The sequence below is a fragment of the Dermochelys coriacea genome, chromosome 18 (genome assembly GCF_009764565.3).
Source record: "Dermochelys coriacea isolate rDerCor1 chromosome 18, rDerCor1.pri.v4, whole genome shotgun sequence".
NCBI classification, from domain to species: domain Eukaryota; kingdom Metazoa; phylum Chordata; order Testudines; family Dermochelyidae; genus Dermochelys; species Dermochelys coriacea.
This window is the reverse complement of record NC_050085.1, coordinates 16,790,017-16,808,359: the sequence shown is the minus strand read 5'-3', so window position 1 is coordinate 16,808,359 and position 18,343 is coordinate 16,790,017. Positions and strand designations below refer to the sequence as shown.

The following is an 18,343-nucleotide window of genomic DNA, read 5'->3' as shown; positions in this document are numbered from 1 at the left end:
GGGTGAAGAGCAAGCCATTTCAAAGGCCAGCTAATTCCATTAGTCAGTCAGACAAGTGCAGCAGCTGCAACTATCTTGGAAGACTCAAAGTCTGTGTGTCTGAGCAGCTGGGGGAGACCAGCCCTCAAATCATTTGGCACATGTTAGAGTTGTACCCTCTGCTGCTCCAGCTGCATTCAGACTCCCGGACTGGCTCAGCCAACTAATAATGTACTTGCAAGGGAAGCCATTAAAAAGGGGAGAAGGGGGGAAGCATTTGACCCGGTGTGACCCATGATCAGGCCAGGAAACTGGTTCGTGAATAATTCACCAGCTGAGATTTGCGAGGGAGGAGCCTTTATCTCTGCTTCAGTTCACAGGCACAATGTATAAATATTGTTACGCTGAAGGTCGGGCGATGGTACCACTGTCATTGTTATCATGCAGGACAGCTTCAGTCTTCCAAACAGGGGAACTGAGGGAAACAATGAATTGCCCCTCTGTTTAGTGATAGCTGAAACAACAGAAGATGATTGCCCAAGGACTAGACTGCTTTCAAGCCTGGGCAGTGGATGGGACATGTGGTTCCAGGAGTTTCCTGGGGATCTGATAACAAATGCAAGGATGAGGGATATATTTGATTGTAGTCGTGCATCTGTGTGCAGGAGAGAAGCGACAGGAACACCTCAAACAGTGAAGGCAACAAGGAAGCCACAGAGACAGCGAGAGAAATGTGTGACCTTGAGGGGGAAAAAAAAACGAAGTGAGAGCTTTTGAGCAGATTGCTGGCTGGAATCTTTGAACAGAGAAACTGTCTTGCTGCTTTTTGATTCCTAGTGTGTTCAGGGAAACAGGACTTGATGTACGTTCTTTGTAAATAAACAGGATTGCATCAAAGAAATACCTGACTCCATCATCAATTTCTGTCCTTAACTGAAACAATCCACAAGATCCAAATATTGATTAACTGCTCGGGTCTAAAAGGCTAACCGTGTAATGCAGATTTGATCGATGCAACCATATGGGATTACTAGACCAAGCTGAGCTAACAAAGTCTCTGTTGCCTTTGGTCAGTGACCTATATCTAACTGTCACTGGGATTCTGAATGCAATATCCTTAGACAGGTTGGCTAGTGGGTGGAGTGGGAAGTTTAGGAGTCAGGGCTCCTGGGTCTATCCTCAGCCTCTGGGGATCTGGGTTCAAATCACAAGCAAAAATGAGTTTGGTGGTCTCAGCCTGAACCCTTGCAGTGGATTTTGGCACAGTTTTCATTCTCTGCTCAGGAGAGGGCTCAGATTAGGAATAGCGGTGGTGGTGAGGGGCAGAGATGCAGGTCGGTATGACTAACAGAGGCTTAGATAATAAGGCCATAATAAAGATAGGGAGGAAGATCTAGATCATTGGGTCAGTGCCCTTCCAGTGCAGGAGAACCTCTCAAATATTGGACATGTTAGATATTAAACTAATCCTGTGCTGATCAGGTCCAGACAACTGGACACAGAGAAGTGTGGGGGTTGCGTGAGAAAGAGAAGAAGCCATGTTCTTGTTTCAAAGCCCGGATGCTTTGTCCCTTTCCATAGAAGGACCCAGCTGGTATTTCATCTTTAAATGCCCTGCTTTCAACAAATTCCCTCAGAAGAATCAAACTAATTGCCTCACATCAAAGCAAACTCCTCTTTGAAGAAACGGGCTCGCACTGGGGGGGTGGGGATGGGAGGAGTGTTGGGACCAGCAGGACTTGCCTCCACATCTTAATTAGGATTAACGCCCTAGGAACGACTTTATAGCCCAGGCCATGAAACTATCTAATTGGGAGTCCTGTTGCCTCTTGGTCTCTTACTTAATGTTTCAAGAGGGAAAACTTGGCTAATGCTGATGACAGACAGCACAGAAACACTGACCCAACTCCCTGCCTCCGGCCTTCGTTAAGGCCCATTCTTGTCAAGGATTGTTAGGAGAAGGATAATAAATGATGCACTGTCAAAATGGGCGATTAGTCCTCACTGTCTTCCCACCCCCGGAGACCTGAGAAGCGTCTCAGGCAGAAATACTACTTTTCTGTTGCTTGTTTTTGCTTACTAAAAACACATCCAGGCCTCAAAGACACCAGGTCTAATGCAGCCAGACTTGGACCACAAGCCTGGAGGGAGAACCATCTCTGCACCCCAGGATTAGAGATTACAATGAATCAAGCTGTTTAATGGGAGGGGGGATCATTTCTGAATGGGGGAATCATCCTAGAAACTCATCTCATTATTCTGTTAGCACCCCGTGGTTCCCTCCAGCGCGCCCTGCTTTACACCCCGCAGTCTGCCATCTTGTGGCCGCCATGATTTCTCATTGGGATGTTCTTCACAGCTCATAAACTCGGCTTCTAACTGGCCAGAGCCTTATGGGATGCCCCTCCTTTGCTTTGTGCACCCTCAGGGGACCTGTGTGTTGCCTCCTCATCTCTCCAGCTCCTACCACACTGGGGGGTGAAGGAGTGGGTGCGGCACCTCGCGTTCCCCTTGGAGAGCTACAGATTGTTGCTGCATCCGTCCCTTGGGACCGCGCTTGCCCTGTAGATTACACACCAGGCTGAACAGGGCAGCCTGATCCTGGAGGCTGCTTTGCATCACCCCTATCAACCTGCTCTGCTTGCCGCTGCAGTGGTCAGCATGACCATTGGAGCCAGCGCAACCAGATGTGGTAGCTGGACCCACTTGGATCTGGATCCAGATCTGGTGGGGTTTGGGCCTCCCTCTGATCAAAACAAAGGGTTGTCCAGGGTCCCAAATGTACGACGGGAGAAATAAACATAATGAGCCACCTTGCTTCCCCCAAAACCGACGCTCTGTGCGGTTCCCCTTTCCTCTCTCCCTTGCCACACAAGCGCCAACGAAGGGCGAAGTGGTGCCGACCTGTAACCCGCCGTGGCACGGCTGGGCCCGGAGCGATGCTCTGACTGGCTGCGCAACTGGGTTGTTTCCATGGATACCACCCAGCCTCTGCAGTAGCCCAAGGGACAGAGAGAGAGACTATTTCCTGAACGTACAGATGGAGTGACTGAGCATCCGGTGGCTCAGTAAGCCAATCGCCCTGTGGTCTGACTCCAGCTACCTTGCCACCTAACAGGAAGCAGATGGGCATAATTGGCACATTAAGGATCATTAAGCCTCCAAAAAGGTGGCCTTACAAATCCTGGCCCTCAAAAGCTGTTACTGTTATGTGGCGTTGTCTGTCTTGCAAACTTGACATAGGGGAGAACCATGAGTCAAGGCCACTGTCCTACGCAGCACACAAGATGGATGCCAAGATTTGGACCCTGAAATGTTGCACCCATCCCCCCTGCACTGCCAGTCTGTGCCATGTTCCTGGGAGTGTATGTTTGTTTTGGTGTTAAATGTGTTTTCCGCTCCTCCTCACGTCATCAGTTGTCAATAGTTCCAGAGGTTCTTGTGTCGCCAGCACATACCTGCACCATAGATGCCAGGAGAGGTTTTGGCAGCTGGGTAGAGGGGGTTTCTGGCACCCACGAATATGCGGGAGGTGGTTTTGAATTTTGGCACCAAGGAGGCAGTGAATGTGCCTCTGCTAGTGACTTCAGATCTTGGAGGCAGGGGATTGAATTGCTTCTTTCCCCATTGCCCTTGACAGCAACTAGCTCCCCGAGCGCTGTCCTTGCATCCAGCAGTGGCAAATAAGCATGTTAGCTTGATGCCTACTAATGTGATCGTTGATGAAACAGTCAGTGTTGACATTTTAACATACTATCATTAGCACCAGGATTAACCCATTACAATGAATGGGAGCAGTTCACACCCCTCCATGCTATTGTGTCAGACTGTCAGCAGAGACAGGTAGACAACACAGCATCAGCTTCCACTCTATACCTGTTCCGTAGTGTGGAAACTAGCCTGCTCTCTGGTTCCAATGATGCTTCATCACAACCCAATGTGGTGTCTTTCCGAGATAGGCACGAGTGATCAGTTCACTTTCTTTCTCTAGGCGAGAGAGAACTTTCCACGGCGCATGGGGCCAATGGTCACATTGCCAGTGCCCTGTGGGTTTTGCTGCTCCCTGGATGAGCCTTTTGGTGGGACGGATTTACTCATTTCATTTTTCTTGCAGATGCTGGGATGATTGAAAGAGAAGAGAATATCCACACCCGAAAAGAGGCAGTGGTCCAGGAGCCAATGGTAAGAGACGTCACCATGCTGTCATCACTTGAATCTGATTGGACACCAAACTCTTCCATTCAAGCAGAACCTTTCCATGCAGTGCATGTAGTACATCATTCCCAGATCTTTTCACCCCCGTCCCCAAGAGGTGTTGTTTTAAAGAAAAATAGTAGGGGTTTTCCTAGCATCCATTCGAGTGCTAATGGGGAGGTATGGTCAGCACAGAGTGAGAGCTGGGAGTTCTAATCCCAGTACCTGCCATGAGTTCTCATCAGACAAGTCACTTCTATGCCTCCATTTCTCTTAGCTTAAAAACAAGCAAAATTACCTCTCTCTGATGGGTGTTAGGTGAAGCAGAGCTGGTCAAACAGAGCATGTGTGCACATGCGGGGAGGGGGGATAATTTATTTGCTGTTTGATGACATCTTGTATATAATCCAGTTGCAGAATCTCTCACCTTGGGGGCCACAACCTGTTACTTCAGGGGGCCCTCAGCACCCAGCCTTTCCATATGGCTAAATAGGCCCCAGTTTGATCTCTGCTGTGTGGATGGGGGGAGGGATCCCCAGGAACAGGTGCTGGTTGTAGAAAAGGACCTAGGACCACTGCACTAGTGGAAGGAGGTTGTTTCAACCATCTGTAAAGATGGTCAGATTGCAGGGGAAAAAATATACTGGCACATCATTTTATCTGACAAGCTCCGGGGAGGCAATGCATTGACTGGTGTTTATGACGACGGTAGGGCTAGCTTGGCTAATTCGCTGGTGGTTTGTAAAGTGCTCTGAAGGTGAGACGTACTATGGAAGTGCCAAGCAATATTAGTTCAGTAATCGATGTCCATCGGGAGAGCTTCAGCTCCATTTATCAGCCTTCTCTTGGCTTCGAGAGGCTAAAGGAGAGAGACCATGCACCCCTAAGTGGAGAAAGAGGAGTAATAACTTCAGAGGGAAGTGATCTTTCCCTACACATTTCCAAAGCCCTGCTGGGATGATTTAGTTGGGGATTGGTCCTGCTTTGAGCAGGGGGTTGGACTAGATGACCTCCTGAGGTCCCTTCCAACCCTGATATTCTATGGCATTCCTCCCTGGCCTCCATGACATCGGCAGGGGCCTTGAACCTCCAGCTTGAATGACTTTCTTTTGCCCACCGTGGTGCCTGCAGGTCCGTGGGGACATCACACCTTTATCCATGACCTTGACTCGTGCACATGGCTTTCACCTTTCTCTGCCCTCCCTAGAGAGGAGAACATCGATGTTTTCGTTGAGCATGCCAGCTGGTAATTCCCCCCAGATAGGAGTCAACTCTGATCCAGCTCCACTAGAGGAAACAGACTCTTCACAGGTGACCTACAGAGGAGAATACCAAAACAAAACGATGGCAGATATTAAGCACAGGAGATGATGGTGCCTCCTCTCCCTCCGATCCATTCTTTTATTTAAGTGACAGGGTATGTTTCTATCTGATCTACTACAAGGCAGAAGTCTTGAATCTCCCACAACCTGGAGCTATGTGTCTGCCCCTCTCTGCTGGAGCTCAGGGTTTGATGTACCTCCTGAGAACATCTGTGCCAAGGACACCATCTTGGCTTATGGTTCCCGGAGCTTTAGATCTGAAAAGCATCGCGCACATAACAAGGTGTAGAGCATTGTCAAAATCAGATTGTTTTGGCTAAGGCAGCTTTTTCTTCTGAGGTCAGTTTGATAAACAGAGAGTACCGCTTCTTCCTTTCACAGGGGACTGATTTAGGGTCATTACACCTATTGCCAATGAGTTATTTCATTGCCTATGAGGGAAACCAAGTTTCTGATGTGAGGTGGTTTCCTTCCTTCCCATGCTAAAGATTCCATGCAATGACTTCCTAAGAACTTCATTAAGACTCAACTTCTGCAGAGTGTTTCTTCGTTTACCGACGTAGCTGGACGATGGATGAGACCTACAGGATAGACGCACACAATGCCATAGGATTTCAGCAGGGGTGAAAGTGAGGTGAAGGGGGCAGATTACTGGTAAGCAAAGAAGATTGCCTGTTTCTTGCTAGGCCCCATCACCTCCTTAGCCGTAACTTCTTACAATCTCATCTGAGGAGACTGTGATGTGGGGAAACCCTGAGCCCCGGCTGAGGAGGACTACTGCAGCGAGGGGGGAAGCCCTTCCTGGAAGCTGGTGTCCCCAGCTGTAGCTTCTCCCCCTCACTGGCCTGGGCTTAAGTGCTGGAAAAAGCCAGCTCAAGTTGGACACCGTGTGTCCTGGGTGTGAGGGGTGCTGGGTGTTCACAAGAGGCTTCTCTCACCCAGATGCCTGATGATGCCGCAGACCCTGCTCAGGACCCCAATAATCAAGGGGAAGATGAGTTTGAGGAGGCCGAGCTGGAGAGGCCAGACTTTGAGGAGAAGGTGGTGCAATCGGACAAATACAAGGAATCCAGCGTGCTAGGGAAAGAGGAGACAAAGAAGCCGCTGAAGGTAATGTAATGTGATGGGGAAGTCATTTCTGCAGGGAGGGGTGTCGGGGTGGGGGGGATGAAGAGGGTTCTTGGCCCTACAAGTGGGAGGAGGGAGGGAGAGGATGCATGTCCCCCATGAGAATTTTTACTCCCAAGCTCCTGTGCTGTATTGTGATGGGCTGGCAGTGAGAGAACCCTTCCCATCATCTCCCTGCTCCTGGGCAGCTTGTAGTTATGGAGTCCCAGCTGGGTCATGACCAATTTTTCTTTTGGCTTCCAGGAGTCACTGGCAAGCTGCCCTCCTTTCTCCCTCTTCCACCTGCTCTGGGGCTGACATGGCAGCACCTGTTCTCTGACCAGCTATTGCGCAACATGTCTCACTTGCTCTTCAGCCTGTTCCAGTGCCGCTTTGGGAGCTGGGCTTCCCAAGACCTTAATTCTTCAGGGGGTGAAGGGAAGGGGGAAGAAATGTGGTTGTAAGGTGGACTTTATTATTCCAACTATGGCCACTTGCCACCATTGCAATAGGTATAACGACAGGAGGGCTGAAAACTGGGAATCCTGGCATATCCCATGCTGTCTCTATAGTTTGTTAGAGCCTTAAGGGCCCCGCGGCCCTCGATACACCCTCCTTCTGAGCTGATGCTGGGTCTAGAGAAGGTAACTCAGAAACTTCTCTCCTTTCGGTCTCACAAGACAGGAGCCAGGAGACGTTCAATGAAATTAAAAGGGGAAACATTCAAAACGATCAAAGCAAATCTTTTTCCTCAGACCCTGTGGCAATGAGCTTCACTGTTTATCCTAGGGAGTTAAGGCCACGAAATTAACTAGACTCACAAAGGGGAAACTGATAGCCAGAATATCCTGGCTGTCACCACTTAAGGACAATCAAAATTTTGGACAATCTTTTACTTTGGGGCTTAAGCCAACTTTAAACTATTAGAATCCAGGATGAGATTGAATGTGGGGGGACTGATTATCCCCTCTTTGCCTACTTCAGGATTCTCCGCGACTTCCTCAGAAGCACCTGGTTGTAGTCATTGTCAGAGATGGGACACTAGACTAGATGTACCTTGCTTGGTCTAGTCTGGCAATTCCTGTGTTTCTGTGATGTGGCCGCGACCATGGTGGATTGGTGGCAATTACGCTGTGCAAGGGAGAATCTTGTCTCCTCCAAGAAGATGCTTGCTTGCACCTTGTGAAGCGCTTCTTTGTGTTCTGGAGCAAGACTCTGGAGCAGGGAAATATTAGCTTGTTTTGACAGGCTGCTGAGAGTTCTCTGGGTTACTTGTTTTTTAAAAGGAGCATTTTTCTGTCAGGCTCTAAACCGATGATTGTAGCAAGTCCTAAAAACACTCCAAACCAATGGAATAGACATTGAAGCAAAGAACCCACCACTGCAGGATTGCATCTGCTGAATAAAACCCTCCAGCCCCTTTGTGAGAAAAGAATTTGTACCTTAAACTATTTGTCTTTGCATAGGGCTAGGCTGAGCTGTTCACGCTGTTTGGACAGAGCGCCGGTACCTTAGGACGAAAGACCTGAGGGCTCTGGCGGAGAGAACTTGTGCAAACTAGCACTCCTTTGGGAGGAAAATTAAACTCCTTAATCAGCTTGGTCAGTTTCTTACTAATGAACTACTTGATGGAATCAGAACTGCACAATTGTGTATCATAAGTCCTATATTGCTCATAGGAAGCAGTGATCTCCCGTTGTCCAAGTGGAGAGGCCTGTGCTTTTGAGGGCATTCTATCCCTGCTGTTGCTGTTATGTTCTGATGGCTGTCCTCACGAGTTTGTTACGGTCTATATTGCAGCATCAAGATACTGCAGCAGCCAGAGCTGCATAAGCACAAGGATATAAATAGGGCATTGGCAATCAGATGGTTGACAAGAAAGGATAAAGTCAACAGCCCTAGAGAAGACAGAACTAACCAGAGGACAGAACCTCCCCCTGTCTGTTATTTTTCCCCTTTCCTTTCTTGTTTCCTTCCCTTTCTCTCTCTTACTGCATCTCCCTGCTCAACCTGCTCCTTCACCACCATGTGAACGCTACAAACCTTAGCACAATGCCTGGCTTCTGTTCTCCTTTTCTTGAGTGGGGCGGTCAGCTGGGTTTGGGTGTTGGAGCACTGCTCCCTTAGGCTCTGATTTAGCTCCGTGGTGGGCCCAATGGGGAAGGTATTTGGAAGGGTAGCTGATTTTGGGTCCTATTGGTGAGGTCTGGAGGGTGACATGAGTCGTTGCAGCTCTGGCAGGAGCCTGCTCGCAGCTCAGCCCGTCAGGTGAATGAGGAGCTGCTGAATCATTGCCTTGAGTGAAGGCCTGTAAATCAGAAGCTGCATCAGTGTGTCTGAGTCCTTCTCTCTGGGAGGTGTAAATTATCAAAAGCATTAATATTTCACACTCGCCAGCAAAAGCTCCAAGAAACTCCCCTCAGATCCAGCTCTATTTGTCTCTAACTCTGCGGCTTGGGCAGGCTGCTATGGGTGGAGTCAGGCTCATGCGGGGCATAATACCCTGCCCGATACCACTCCTGGTGCTCTCCTGAGCCAATGCCACTGGTGCCAACCTCTGACTCAGTGGAGGAGCTGGACATAGAACCTGGGAGTCTTGGCTCCAGCCTGTTGGACCATGCTGCCTCCCAGAATGATGAACAGCTGAACAGAGCCAGCAGGATTGAACCCGTGACTCAAAGGAATATGAATATTCCCAAGTGAGCAGGGAGCCCTCAGCCATTACTATTGAGAGGAGAATGATCCAGTGACTTTCCCACTCCACGGACCCTTTCTCTCAATGCCCACGCCCTTATTTAACAGGCTTGGCCATGGTGCCCTGCAGCAGCCCGGGCCTCCTTCCCTGCAAGCTGAGATCTCAGCTGATGCGAATCACTGGAGCTTACCTGGAGTCAGAGAAGCTGCATTGATTGACCCCAGCTGAGGCTGTGGGCCCTACATGTGCGTGGAGAGAGTTCTCGATCATTACCCCCCCCCTTGCGCTCCTGTTTCCTGTTCAGAGACCTTCTCGGTGCGAGCTGCACAGCCCAGTGGCCCTCCCCAGGCCACAGGGGCACTCTGCAGCCCTCTGTGCAACTAGGAAAGCTGAATTGCTATTCGTTTTCTCAGGCTGCCTCCCAAACAGCTGCCATCTACTCATTTAATGGGCAGCAAGTAGAACTCATGGTCTTGGCTGCCGGCTCCTGGCTGGAAGGTCTGCGCTCGGCTGTGCTTGCTAATGTGACTTGGGCAGCTGCAGTGGGGTGGAGGAATGGGGGACTGGTGCCTCGTAGAGCCCAGAACATCACTCCCCTGGTGCTTGGATGCTAGCTCAAACTGTACGATCGCTGCCCATCTCTGCCAGCTAGCTTGTTCGTGTTCTCTCTCTCTCTGTCTCTAACAGATGCTTCCCCACTGTTTGGAGGGACTGTTCAACCCAGGGTGACCGCTTGCACACACAGGGCTCTGGCACAGGGCTGATCCCTACCATGAGAGTGCTCCCATGCTCAGGCTGATGTGAAGGCGCGTGGCTGCCGGGCATGACTTGGCTGCTTCCATCCGCCCCCCCTGGCTGCCTGTGGGATAAAAGGGGCAGAAGCATTGATTGGGACAAGCACCCAACAGAGATGGGGTCACCTCTGATGTTCCAGGGTCTTGATTCAGCCTCCAGACCTGGGGCTCTAATACATGAAAATCTGGGTCTCCAAAGCTACTTTGCCACTCTGTCAGGATTGGAGTTTTTGGGGGGGAAGGTGCTTCTGGGGGCCTTTAAACCAGGCTGACCTACCAATGTCTGCCCTCCTGTGTTTCCAGGATGCCGCTGGGCCAGACAAAGCCAGGGAAGAGCCAATGGACGACTACCAAGAGGATCAGGGAGCAAGAAATTGTACGACACTGAGGTCCTCTTCAATTTCACAATTCAGTCGTGCGGCTGCGGGTGTGTTTGAGACCAGGAGTTGAGCCTGGTGCAGCGGTTGGGCAGACGGTGCGTTGGGACAGCTGTAAGGGGAAATCTCACAACGCCCCTAGGAATAGGAGTCAGGCTGCCTGTCCCTGTAAGCTCTTTGGGACAGGGACTGTGCCATTCTGCAGTGTAAATGGTCAAAGCACTTAGACTGAGATTCAGGAAAGCTGGGTTCTATTCCTGGCTCTGCTGGATGACCTTGGGAAAGTCACATCCCTTCTCTGTGCCTCAGTTTCCCCAGGTATAAAATGAGCATAATGATACTGACCTTTGAGATCTGCTGATGGAAAGTGCTGTGGAGGAGCTAGGTGACATTATTATCCGATGCGGTTGTGCAGCACCTAACAGAATGGGCCCCGATTCCAACGGGGGCCCTCGGGTAGTAGCGTGATGCACAAATAGGGTCTTCTTTCCAACGTAGCTCAGCACCCCCAAGTTGTCCTTCTCTTCAGTTAGACTCGCTGGTGCTCAGCACCTGTTGCAAATCAGGCCCTGGATGATAAATAGGATGAACAAAGCTTTTAATTTGGTTAATCCTCATCCCCTCCCCCCACATTAGTAATGACGTATATGAGCCGTTCCAAAGCACCGAGGCTGTACAGGTGCCGCCATGCTGTTTAGACGCTTCCCTTCTGTCCCTGACCCGAATTAGCGTGGCTTTCCCACCCTGATCAAACCAAGGCCCGATCCTGCTAGGAGCTCTGCACTCTGGCTCAGCTTTTGTTTAAATTGTCTAATTTTGGGAGCAGAGTTCAAAACCCCCCTCCTCCTCAGTGCGTCTGTGTTTTGCTGTGCTGTCTGTTTGTTTCCAGTTTATTAATAATGGACGAGAGATAAGTGCCTCCCACAGAAACTGTCCCTCTGGGCTTCTGCCTGCTTTTAAAACAGAGCGATTACCTGTCTTCAGCTACTTCTTGTTAACTCTGCTGCAGCCAGAGCCAGGAATCCCGAGGTTCCTTCTGGGGATGCTGACACGGAGGGGAAAGCTACTACATTGCTGATATAAATGCATGATCAGTGGTTAAAAATGGCTTGTTGCTATGCAAGCTGAGATAGGTGGGTGATTGGATTTCACGCCTCGAGCCATGAAGGCCCTGATTCAGCAAAACATGCAAGTATGTACACAAGTCAATGGCGCATAAGCACACAGTTAACTTGTCTGAACAAAACAAAGCTGCAGATTTCTGAGAGAACCATCCTACAGCCGCGGGTAACCTCTCTTCATTACTTGCCTGCGTTTTCAAAAGTGACCTGTGGTCTCAGGTGCCCAACTTGAGACAGCTGTAAAAGGGGGGCCTGATTTTCAGCCTGTGCTGAGCACCCGCCATGTGACAATCAGGACCCTTTAAGGTGTCTGAAGCTAGGCAGTCTCAGTCTCAACTCATTTCTGGACAATTTAGGCCAAGGGTTTTATGGTGTGTTCTCAGGGCTTAATGTGGTCTGAAAAATGTAGTGGTAGTGGTGATGGCTGTTGTTATCTGGGAGAAGCAGGTTTGGTAAGACAATGCTTAAAAATTCACCCTACAGGAACCCAGCTCAATTTAATTTTTTTTTTTTTTGGCCAGGTCTGTGACCCTTGAGAAATAAGAGTTTTTGGTGGTTCTTCCTGTGGTAATACACATAATTAATAATATTTGTCTTCTGGTTATGGACCTTTTATGGAGTCACATTTTCAAAATTTTCTCCACAGCCAGGAGTGCTAGAAACTTTTTTTTTTTTTAAAGTAATTAAAGCTGAGGTTCACACCTAATCTCAGGACTCCAGGAGCTGGGACATTGTCAGAAATTGTCAACGCTACAGGCAAGTTTTATTTTGGTGGTTTATTTGCCCTGCCCTTAGCTTAGGCAGTGACCACATTTCATTTCTGCTTGTAGCTATGTTGAGTCACTTTCGCTGCCTGGCATTATGCACTAGAATAACCTGATTGTCGCAGCCATGCTGGCAGAGCTTTCAATTGAACCATTTCCATTTAACTTCAAAAGAGAAAAGATTGCGGGAACCATTTTCCATTTAAACGGGGAGTTTTGTGTGTATGTGTATGGGGAGCTGTTTTATCAAGATCTAATAGATTTCAGAGTAGCAACCATGTTAGTCTGTATTCGCAAAAAAGAAAAGGAGTACTTGTGGCACCTTAGAGACTAACAAATTTATTTGAGCATAAGCTAATGCTCAAATAAATTTGTTAGTCTCTAAGGTGCCACAAGTACTCCTTTTCTTTTTTTATCAAGATCTAAGTTTTCTTCCCCAAAATGAATTCAGTATTTAAATCGCAGCACCCCGGCAAGCTAATTTTGCCTTTGACGGTGCCTCCCTGAGGTCTTTGATTGCGAAAAGACAGGGAGATGCCCTTTATTGCCACCTGTGGAGTCCTTTTGAATTTTTACTACCATCTGATTGTAACACTGAAATGTAATTTCCACTTCAAAACCAGGACAAGAGGGATCTCTAATGCAAATGCAAGGCGTGGGGGAGGATGACTTGCATGCGGGTTAATGAGCAATTTCTAGACAATGCCCAGCTCTCCTCACCTGCTCCATTCTGTGCCTGAGGAGCCGCCATCTGTGGAAGCTGGATGTGTCCTCACAGGCGGGGATTCTGAGGTTTCCTGGCTCCCGGTTTGGGAAATGAATGACCTGCAATGGCAGAAAGGGGCCAGATTTTCAGAGGCCTCCCCCTGAGCTTCAGTGGGAGCTGTGGGTGCTGAGCCCTTCTGCAGATCAGGGTCAGCTGATCCCAGTCTCATAGAAATCCGGTGAAATAACTCCCTTGACCTCGGTGGATAGTGAAGCAGGCCCCCACAATCTGCCAGTCTGGGCTGGGTTTGAGGGTGGAACATGGAGGAGCGCTGACCCCAGCTCTGCCGTGCGACCTCTGTCGTGGAGTAAATAAACATGAGAAGAGGAGAGCAGCTGGAAAACATGAACCTAAACGCTCAAAGGCAAAGGAAAAGACCCTCATGCTTATGTATTTTTAATCTCATGATTTTTAAGCTAGTCTCATGATTTTGGGGCCCCACCTGATGGTTTTTGATCATTTAGGGTTGGCAGTGCTGTTCCCCTTAGTGCCAGCTAAACCAGTGCAGTGTCCCCTTCCCTTCCTGCCTCTGGCTAGGGGAGGCTTCAGTTAGATATCTCCCCTCCCCACCCTCCCATCTCCTGCCTCTCTCTTACCACTGCCCTTTGGCTGATGGGATCAACTTGCTCCCACTGTTTTTACTTAAGAGCTCACCCCAGGCTGGCCTGAAGCGCAAGCTGAATAAACAGCTCCTTGGGGCTTGCAGTCGACAGCCAGATCCCCACCACAAACCTTGTAAAAGCTAGTACTGCTTGTGCGTAACACCATGCATACTGCGAGGTCAGCCCTTAGCCGTAGGTCTGGCCTTGCGATTGGGTCAGAAGGGAGTCCTCAGCCCACCATCTCCACTGAGCCCATTGAATGTTCTCTCACGGCATGTAAGAAGAGCAAATAATTAATAATGTCGAGCTCTTTTCATCCATAAATCTCAAAGCACTTTACAAATGAGGTATCATTATTCCGGTTTTACAGATGGGGAAACTGAGGCACAAAAAGGTGCGGTGTCACCCAGCAGGCCAGTGGCCAAGCTAGGAATAGAACTCAATCTGCTGATTCCCAGTCCAGTGCTCTGAACACTAGGCCTCTCTTGCCTTATGCAGGGGGTGGGCTTCCTTGGCCCAGGAGGGGCATTATTTCCTAATATCAAATGACAGCGTTACGTGAGAGGAGGCTGTCTCCTCTAGGGGCGTTAAGTCATTTCCCTCTGTATCAGAGATCACAGTGTGGGGTGTGCATTTGTTGATTGATGGGTGGTAAATCTGTGGGCTCAGCCTGAAGTTTCAAGGGAGGAAGGCAGCAGTCCTGTACAATGTAGGACATGAGCTTTGCTGTTCCTCCCTGTGGGAAGGATGGTTGCTGGCAAAGAAAGTGACATGATGGGACGCGGAGTGTTACTGACCTCTTTTGCTTCTCTCCCTGCCCTTTGTAATTGACTGCACTGCTTTAGATAGCTTTTCCTGTGGGCCTGGGTGGTGTGACATAGCCTGCCTCTCTCTTGGAGTCATTTGGGTTCCTCCAAGGACTTCTCTCCCTCTTCTAAAAACCTGGCTATTCATTCACCATTGTCAGGGACTTACTCCCTTTGTAGCGAGATCTAGCCATCTCTGTATTCTGTACTGGAGTTTTCCTGTAGTATCAGGGCAGCTCTGCAATGGCGCACCAGCTCGATGTTTGGTGGGGATGGAGCCCTGGCATTCACTCTAAAGACACGCTTCCCAAACCGCATGGAGCTGGTGGTTGTTGGAGACCTCATGATGCTGGCTCCTTTTCTTTGATTCTAGCCACTGAATTGCATTACAGTGTGCTAAAGTACAGCCGAGTGTTGTTTTTCCATATAAGTGCTGTAGTTGTCACAGGGATGTTGTGTGATGGCAGATGGGAGACGGTGGGGTGGAGGCAGGAAATGGGAGGGGAAAAGTCCCCAAGACCATCTCTGTTTAGATGTTGGCCCCAAACAGAGGTTTGCAAACCCCTAAGCTAATGTTTTTCTAGGTAGTCAGTCCCAATAGCCTCTAGGCAGCAGATCTGGAGTGGAGCCTTTCCAAAGTCTGGGGGTAGGGTTCTGAGGCTGAGCTGCGCTTTGTACCCGATTCGAGTGGCCCGGTGCCATCCAGCCCGCGCGGACAGGGATCTGAGATTTGAGAGGGGCCTGGAAGCACTTTTTGACTCTTCTGCTATTTTAACGGCTAGATGTGCTTGTTGGAAAGTGGGTCAGAGAGTAAAGCTCTAGGCCTGGCTGATTCAGTGAAGCTGGCGACAGCAAAGCCAGCAGCAGCTCATCTCCTAGAAACCGACGAGGAGAGAGAGACCAGGCTGCTGGCGAGCGTGGTTGGTAATAAAAATCTACCTTGGAGCCCCCTCCCCCTCCTGTGCCCCAAAGTGTCCTTGCTGGTCAGAAACCTCCCAGGGGGAGAAAGCCCACCTTGCTTGTACCCTGTGTGTGCTGCTGGTGGTGGGATGGGAGGGCTGTCCATGGTGCAGGAAGCAAGGCGCCTCAGGCTTCAGCAAAAGAATTTGAACTGCTACATCAGTGCCAGATTTGGCGTCTTATTCAGATGGACCCAAGCTGTGCCTGGCTCTCCCTAGCCAGCTTCCTGTTCAATACCAGTCCGGGCCCACATGTGTAATGAGCAGTTGCATGGCTGCATGTAAGCACCCCGCAGGGGAGCGGGATGCTCTCACAGGCCAACAGCTCTAATACAGCTGGTGCTCAGGGCCTTAGGCTGCCTGGAGAGGTTCCCCCTGTGGAGCTGGGGCCAGCTCGAAGGTTGCTGAGCTCCGGAGCAGTATAAGGCCCTGGAATGTTTTGTTTGTGCTAAATCTTGAGCACCGATCTCTGAGTAGTACGGCACAAGCCAGGTGCCGCTTAATTAGAGCTACCCCCATTTGCTTGCTAGCTGTAGGTGGCTGGGTATCCATGCCTAAAGATGCCAACTCAGTGCATCAGAACCCAGGGAAAGACAGGGTGTTAATTGGCCAATTAACTGTAAATCACAGCCATGTAATTTCCTGGGAGTTTAGCCGCGCCCACCCTTTCCCTGAATCCCTAGTATATGTTCTTGTATGCACTGCCTGTAGGAACTGAGTATTTTTCAAGTAGTCCTTGAAAAATTGGACTTTGGTCAGTTTGCACCTGCGGGGTTCACACAGTTAAATACAGGGGGATGTTCATGAATGACAGCTGTGAATGACAGCTAAATGGCCAGTTAGCACCCCTGGCGTTCCCCAGAGTCCAAAGTATTGGATCATGTGGACATGCCCTGGGACCAGGGCCCCAGTGAGCGAGGCACTGTGTACAGACACACAGTAAGGGCTTGCCTCCACTTAAAACACTGCAGCAGTGCAGCTTCACTGCTATAGTGCTTCAACGTGGACCCTACCTACGCCAGTGGGAGGGGTTCTCCCATGGGAGTAGGAAATCCACCTCCCCGCGACTTACATGGGACTTAGGTTGGCTTAATGATGCCACTCAGGGGGGTGGAATTTTCACAACCCTGATCAATGTAGTTAAACCAACCTAGTTTTCTAGTGTAATCTAGGCCTAAGAGATGGTCCTTGCCCCAGAGAGCTGACATCTAAACCGATGAGGCAAGACACCGGGTGAGAGGGAGGAAGGTTAACAGGTGGGGTAGAGACTTTCAGTGACTTGCCCAAGGTCACCAGGGAAGGGTGTGGCAGGGTTAAGAATTAAACCCAGACCTGGATCCCAGCCCACGTTAACTGGTGGCGAAACCATGAATGTTGGCCACCCCTGGGCTGACTGGGTTGGGCTCTTGCTTTCTGTTCAGTGTTGATTTCTCCATCTCTCCTTTCTCCCTGCAAATAGGAGGATCACGGAGAGGAGGTGGATGATGATGATCTGGAGCTGGTGCAGGAGCATAAGGACCGTGGTGGCATCCCAGGAGCTGAGAGCAAGAAGGACGATTACTACTGAGGGTGCCAGCGGCTCAGAGCGCCCAGGAGGAGAATGCCGTGTTATGGGAGCGGGGGGGAGGAGTTGCAGGAATCTCCTTGAGAGACATGGATCCAGTGTGAACTTCCGAAGGCGGAGCCAGAGGAATGTGTGGCCAGCCCACAAGCAGGCCACTTCCAAATGCACATTGTGTGTCTGGGGGTGCCTGGTGCAATCTCAGCCACGCTGCCCGCTGGCGGAGAAAGCAGAAGGGCTCTCTGACCCCCGGCGTGGCCATATCTTGCTGCTTCTCTCGGGGGTGCTTGTTGATTCCCCCCCCTTTATTTTCCTCACCCTCGTTTCAGATGGAGGTTTTTTTTAAATTTTTTACTGCTTGGGGCACGGGTGAGGCAGATGTTTGCAGAACTACAAGACACCAGTGGTTTCACTGGCCCAGGCTGCTGCCCTGGACTCATTTGATGATCTCTAATACAAAGGAATCTCTTTCTAAATCCTTTGGTTAATGGTGCTTCTTTAAAATGGTGTCTGTTGCTAACTTGGAGCATGCCTCCTGCTGGCAAACCCCACCTGGAAATGGTGTTGGCAGGAAAAATGAACATCTTGGTCATTTAAACACTTGGGGTCCATCAGCAACTGACCAGCCGGAGCCCAGAGCAGGGGCAGTGGGAGTGGAAACTAAACAGACCTTTGGGCGCAAGGGGCAAATATCTCAACTTGGTAAATTTTTGGGTTACTTCTGATGGCTTGATGGGAGCCTGACTCTCATGGGGACTGTGGGTGGGTGGTTAGGAGTAGGGGGAGGGTTATACCAAAATAGACTCCCAGGGTGGATTCATTCATGTGTCTCCTGACCAGAATGATCAGCTGTGTTGAATGCATCGTTGATAAATCTCTGGCAAAGGGGAGAGGCAGCAACCATTTTACCACTTCGCAGCTGCCAATGTTACCAGTAGCTGGGTTCTTCCTATGGATCTGTGGCTAAACCTGTACAACCTGCACTGCTGCTGGTCCTGATTAAATGCTTGTGGGAGGCGGCAGCTGTTGCGAAGGGAAGGAGCAGTGGTGAGTCTTACTGAGCGAAGAGAGTTGTCTGTGGGTGGTGTGGGCTCTGACTGGGACGTACTTTTGCAGCTCTTGGTCATTCTTGGCTAGTTGGAACGCTCTTGTGCATGGTTTGGAAGGGACCATGGAGGGGAGGGGGAAAAAGAGCCAGACGTTTCACTATGGCAAACAATGCTCACTTCCTGGTGATTGTACAATCATCTGTCCCCCTCTTCTGTACCATCCCCTCTGAACTATTCCATTAACAGT

The 18,343-nt window shown here is 49.9% G+C and overlaps 1 protein-coding gene across 1 annotated transcript in view; it reads left to right on the top strand.

Annotated features, from left to right (window-relative positions):
- The window catches only part of LOC119845152 (Golgi integral membrane protein 4-like), a 74,433-nt gene extending 56,910 nt beyond the window's left edge, over window positions 1-17,523 (top strand). Inside the window, 5 exon segments of the mRNA XM_038377030.2 lie at window positions 4,094-4,161; window positions 6,438-6,605; window positions 10,395-10,454; window positions 10,456-10,467; window positions 16,946-17,523. Coding sequence (XP_038232958.1) covers window positions 4,094-4,161; window positions 6,438-6,605; window positions 10,395-10,454; window positions 10,456-10,467; window positions 16,946-17,053 — 416 coding nt within the window. The 3' untranslated portion in view covers window positions 17,054-17,523.
- The last annotated feature ends 820 nt before the right edge of the window (window positions 17,524-18,343 follow it).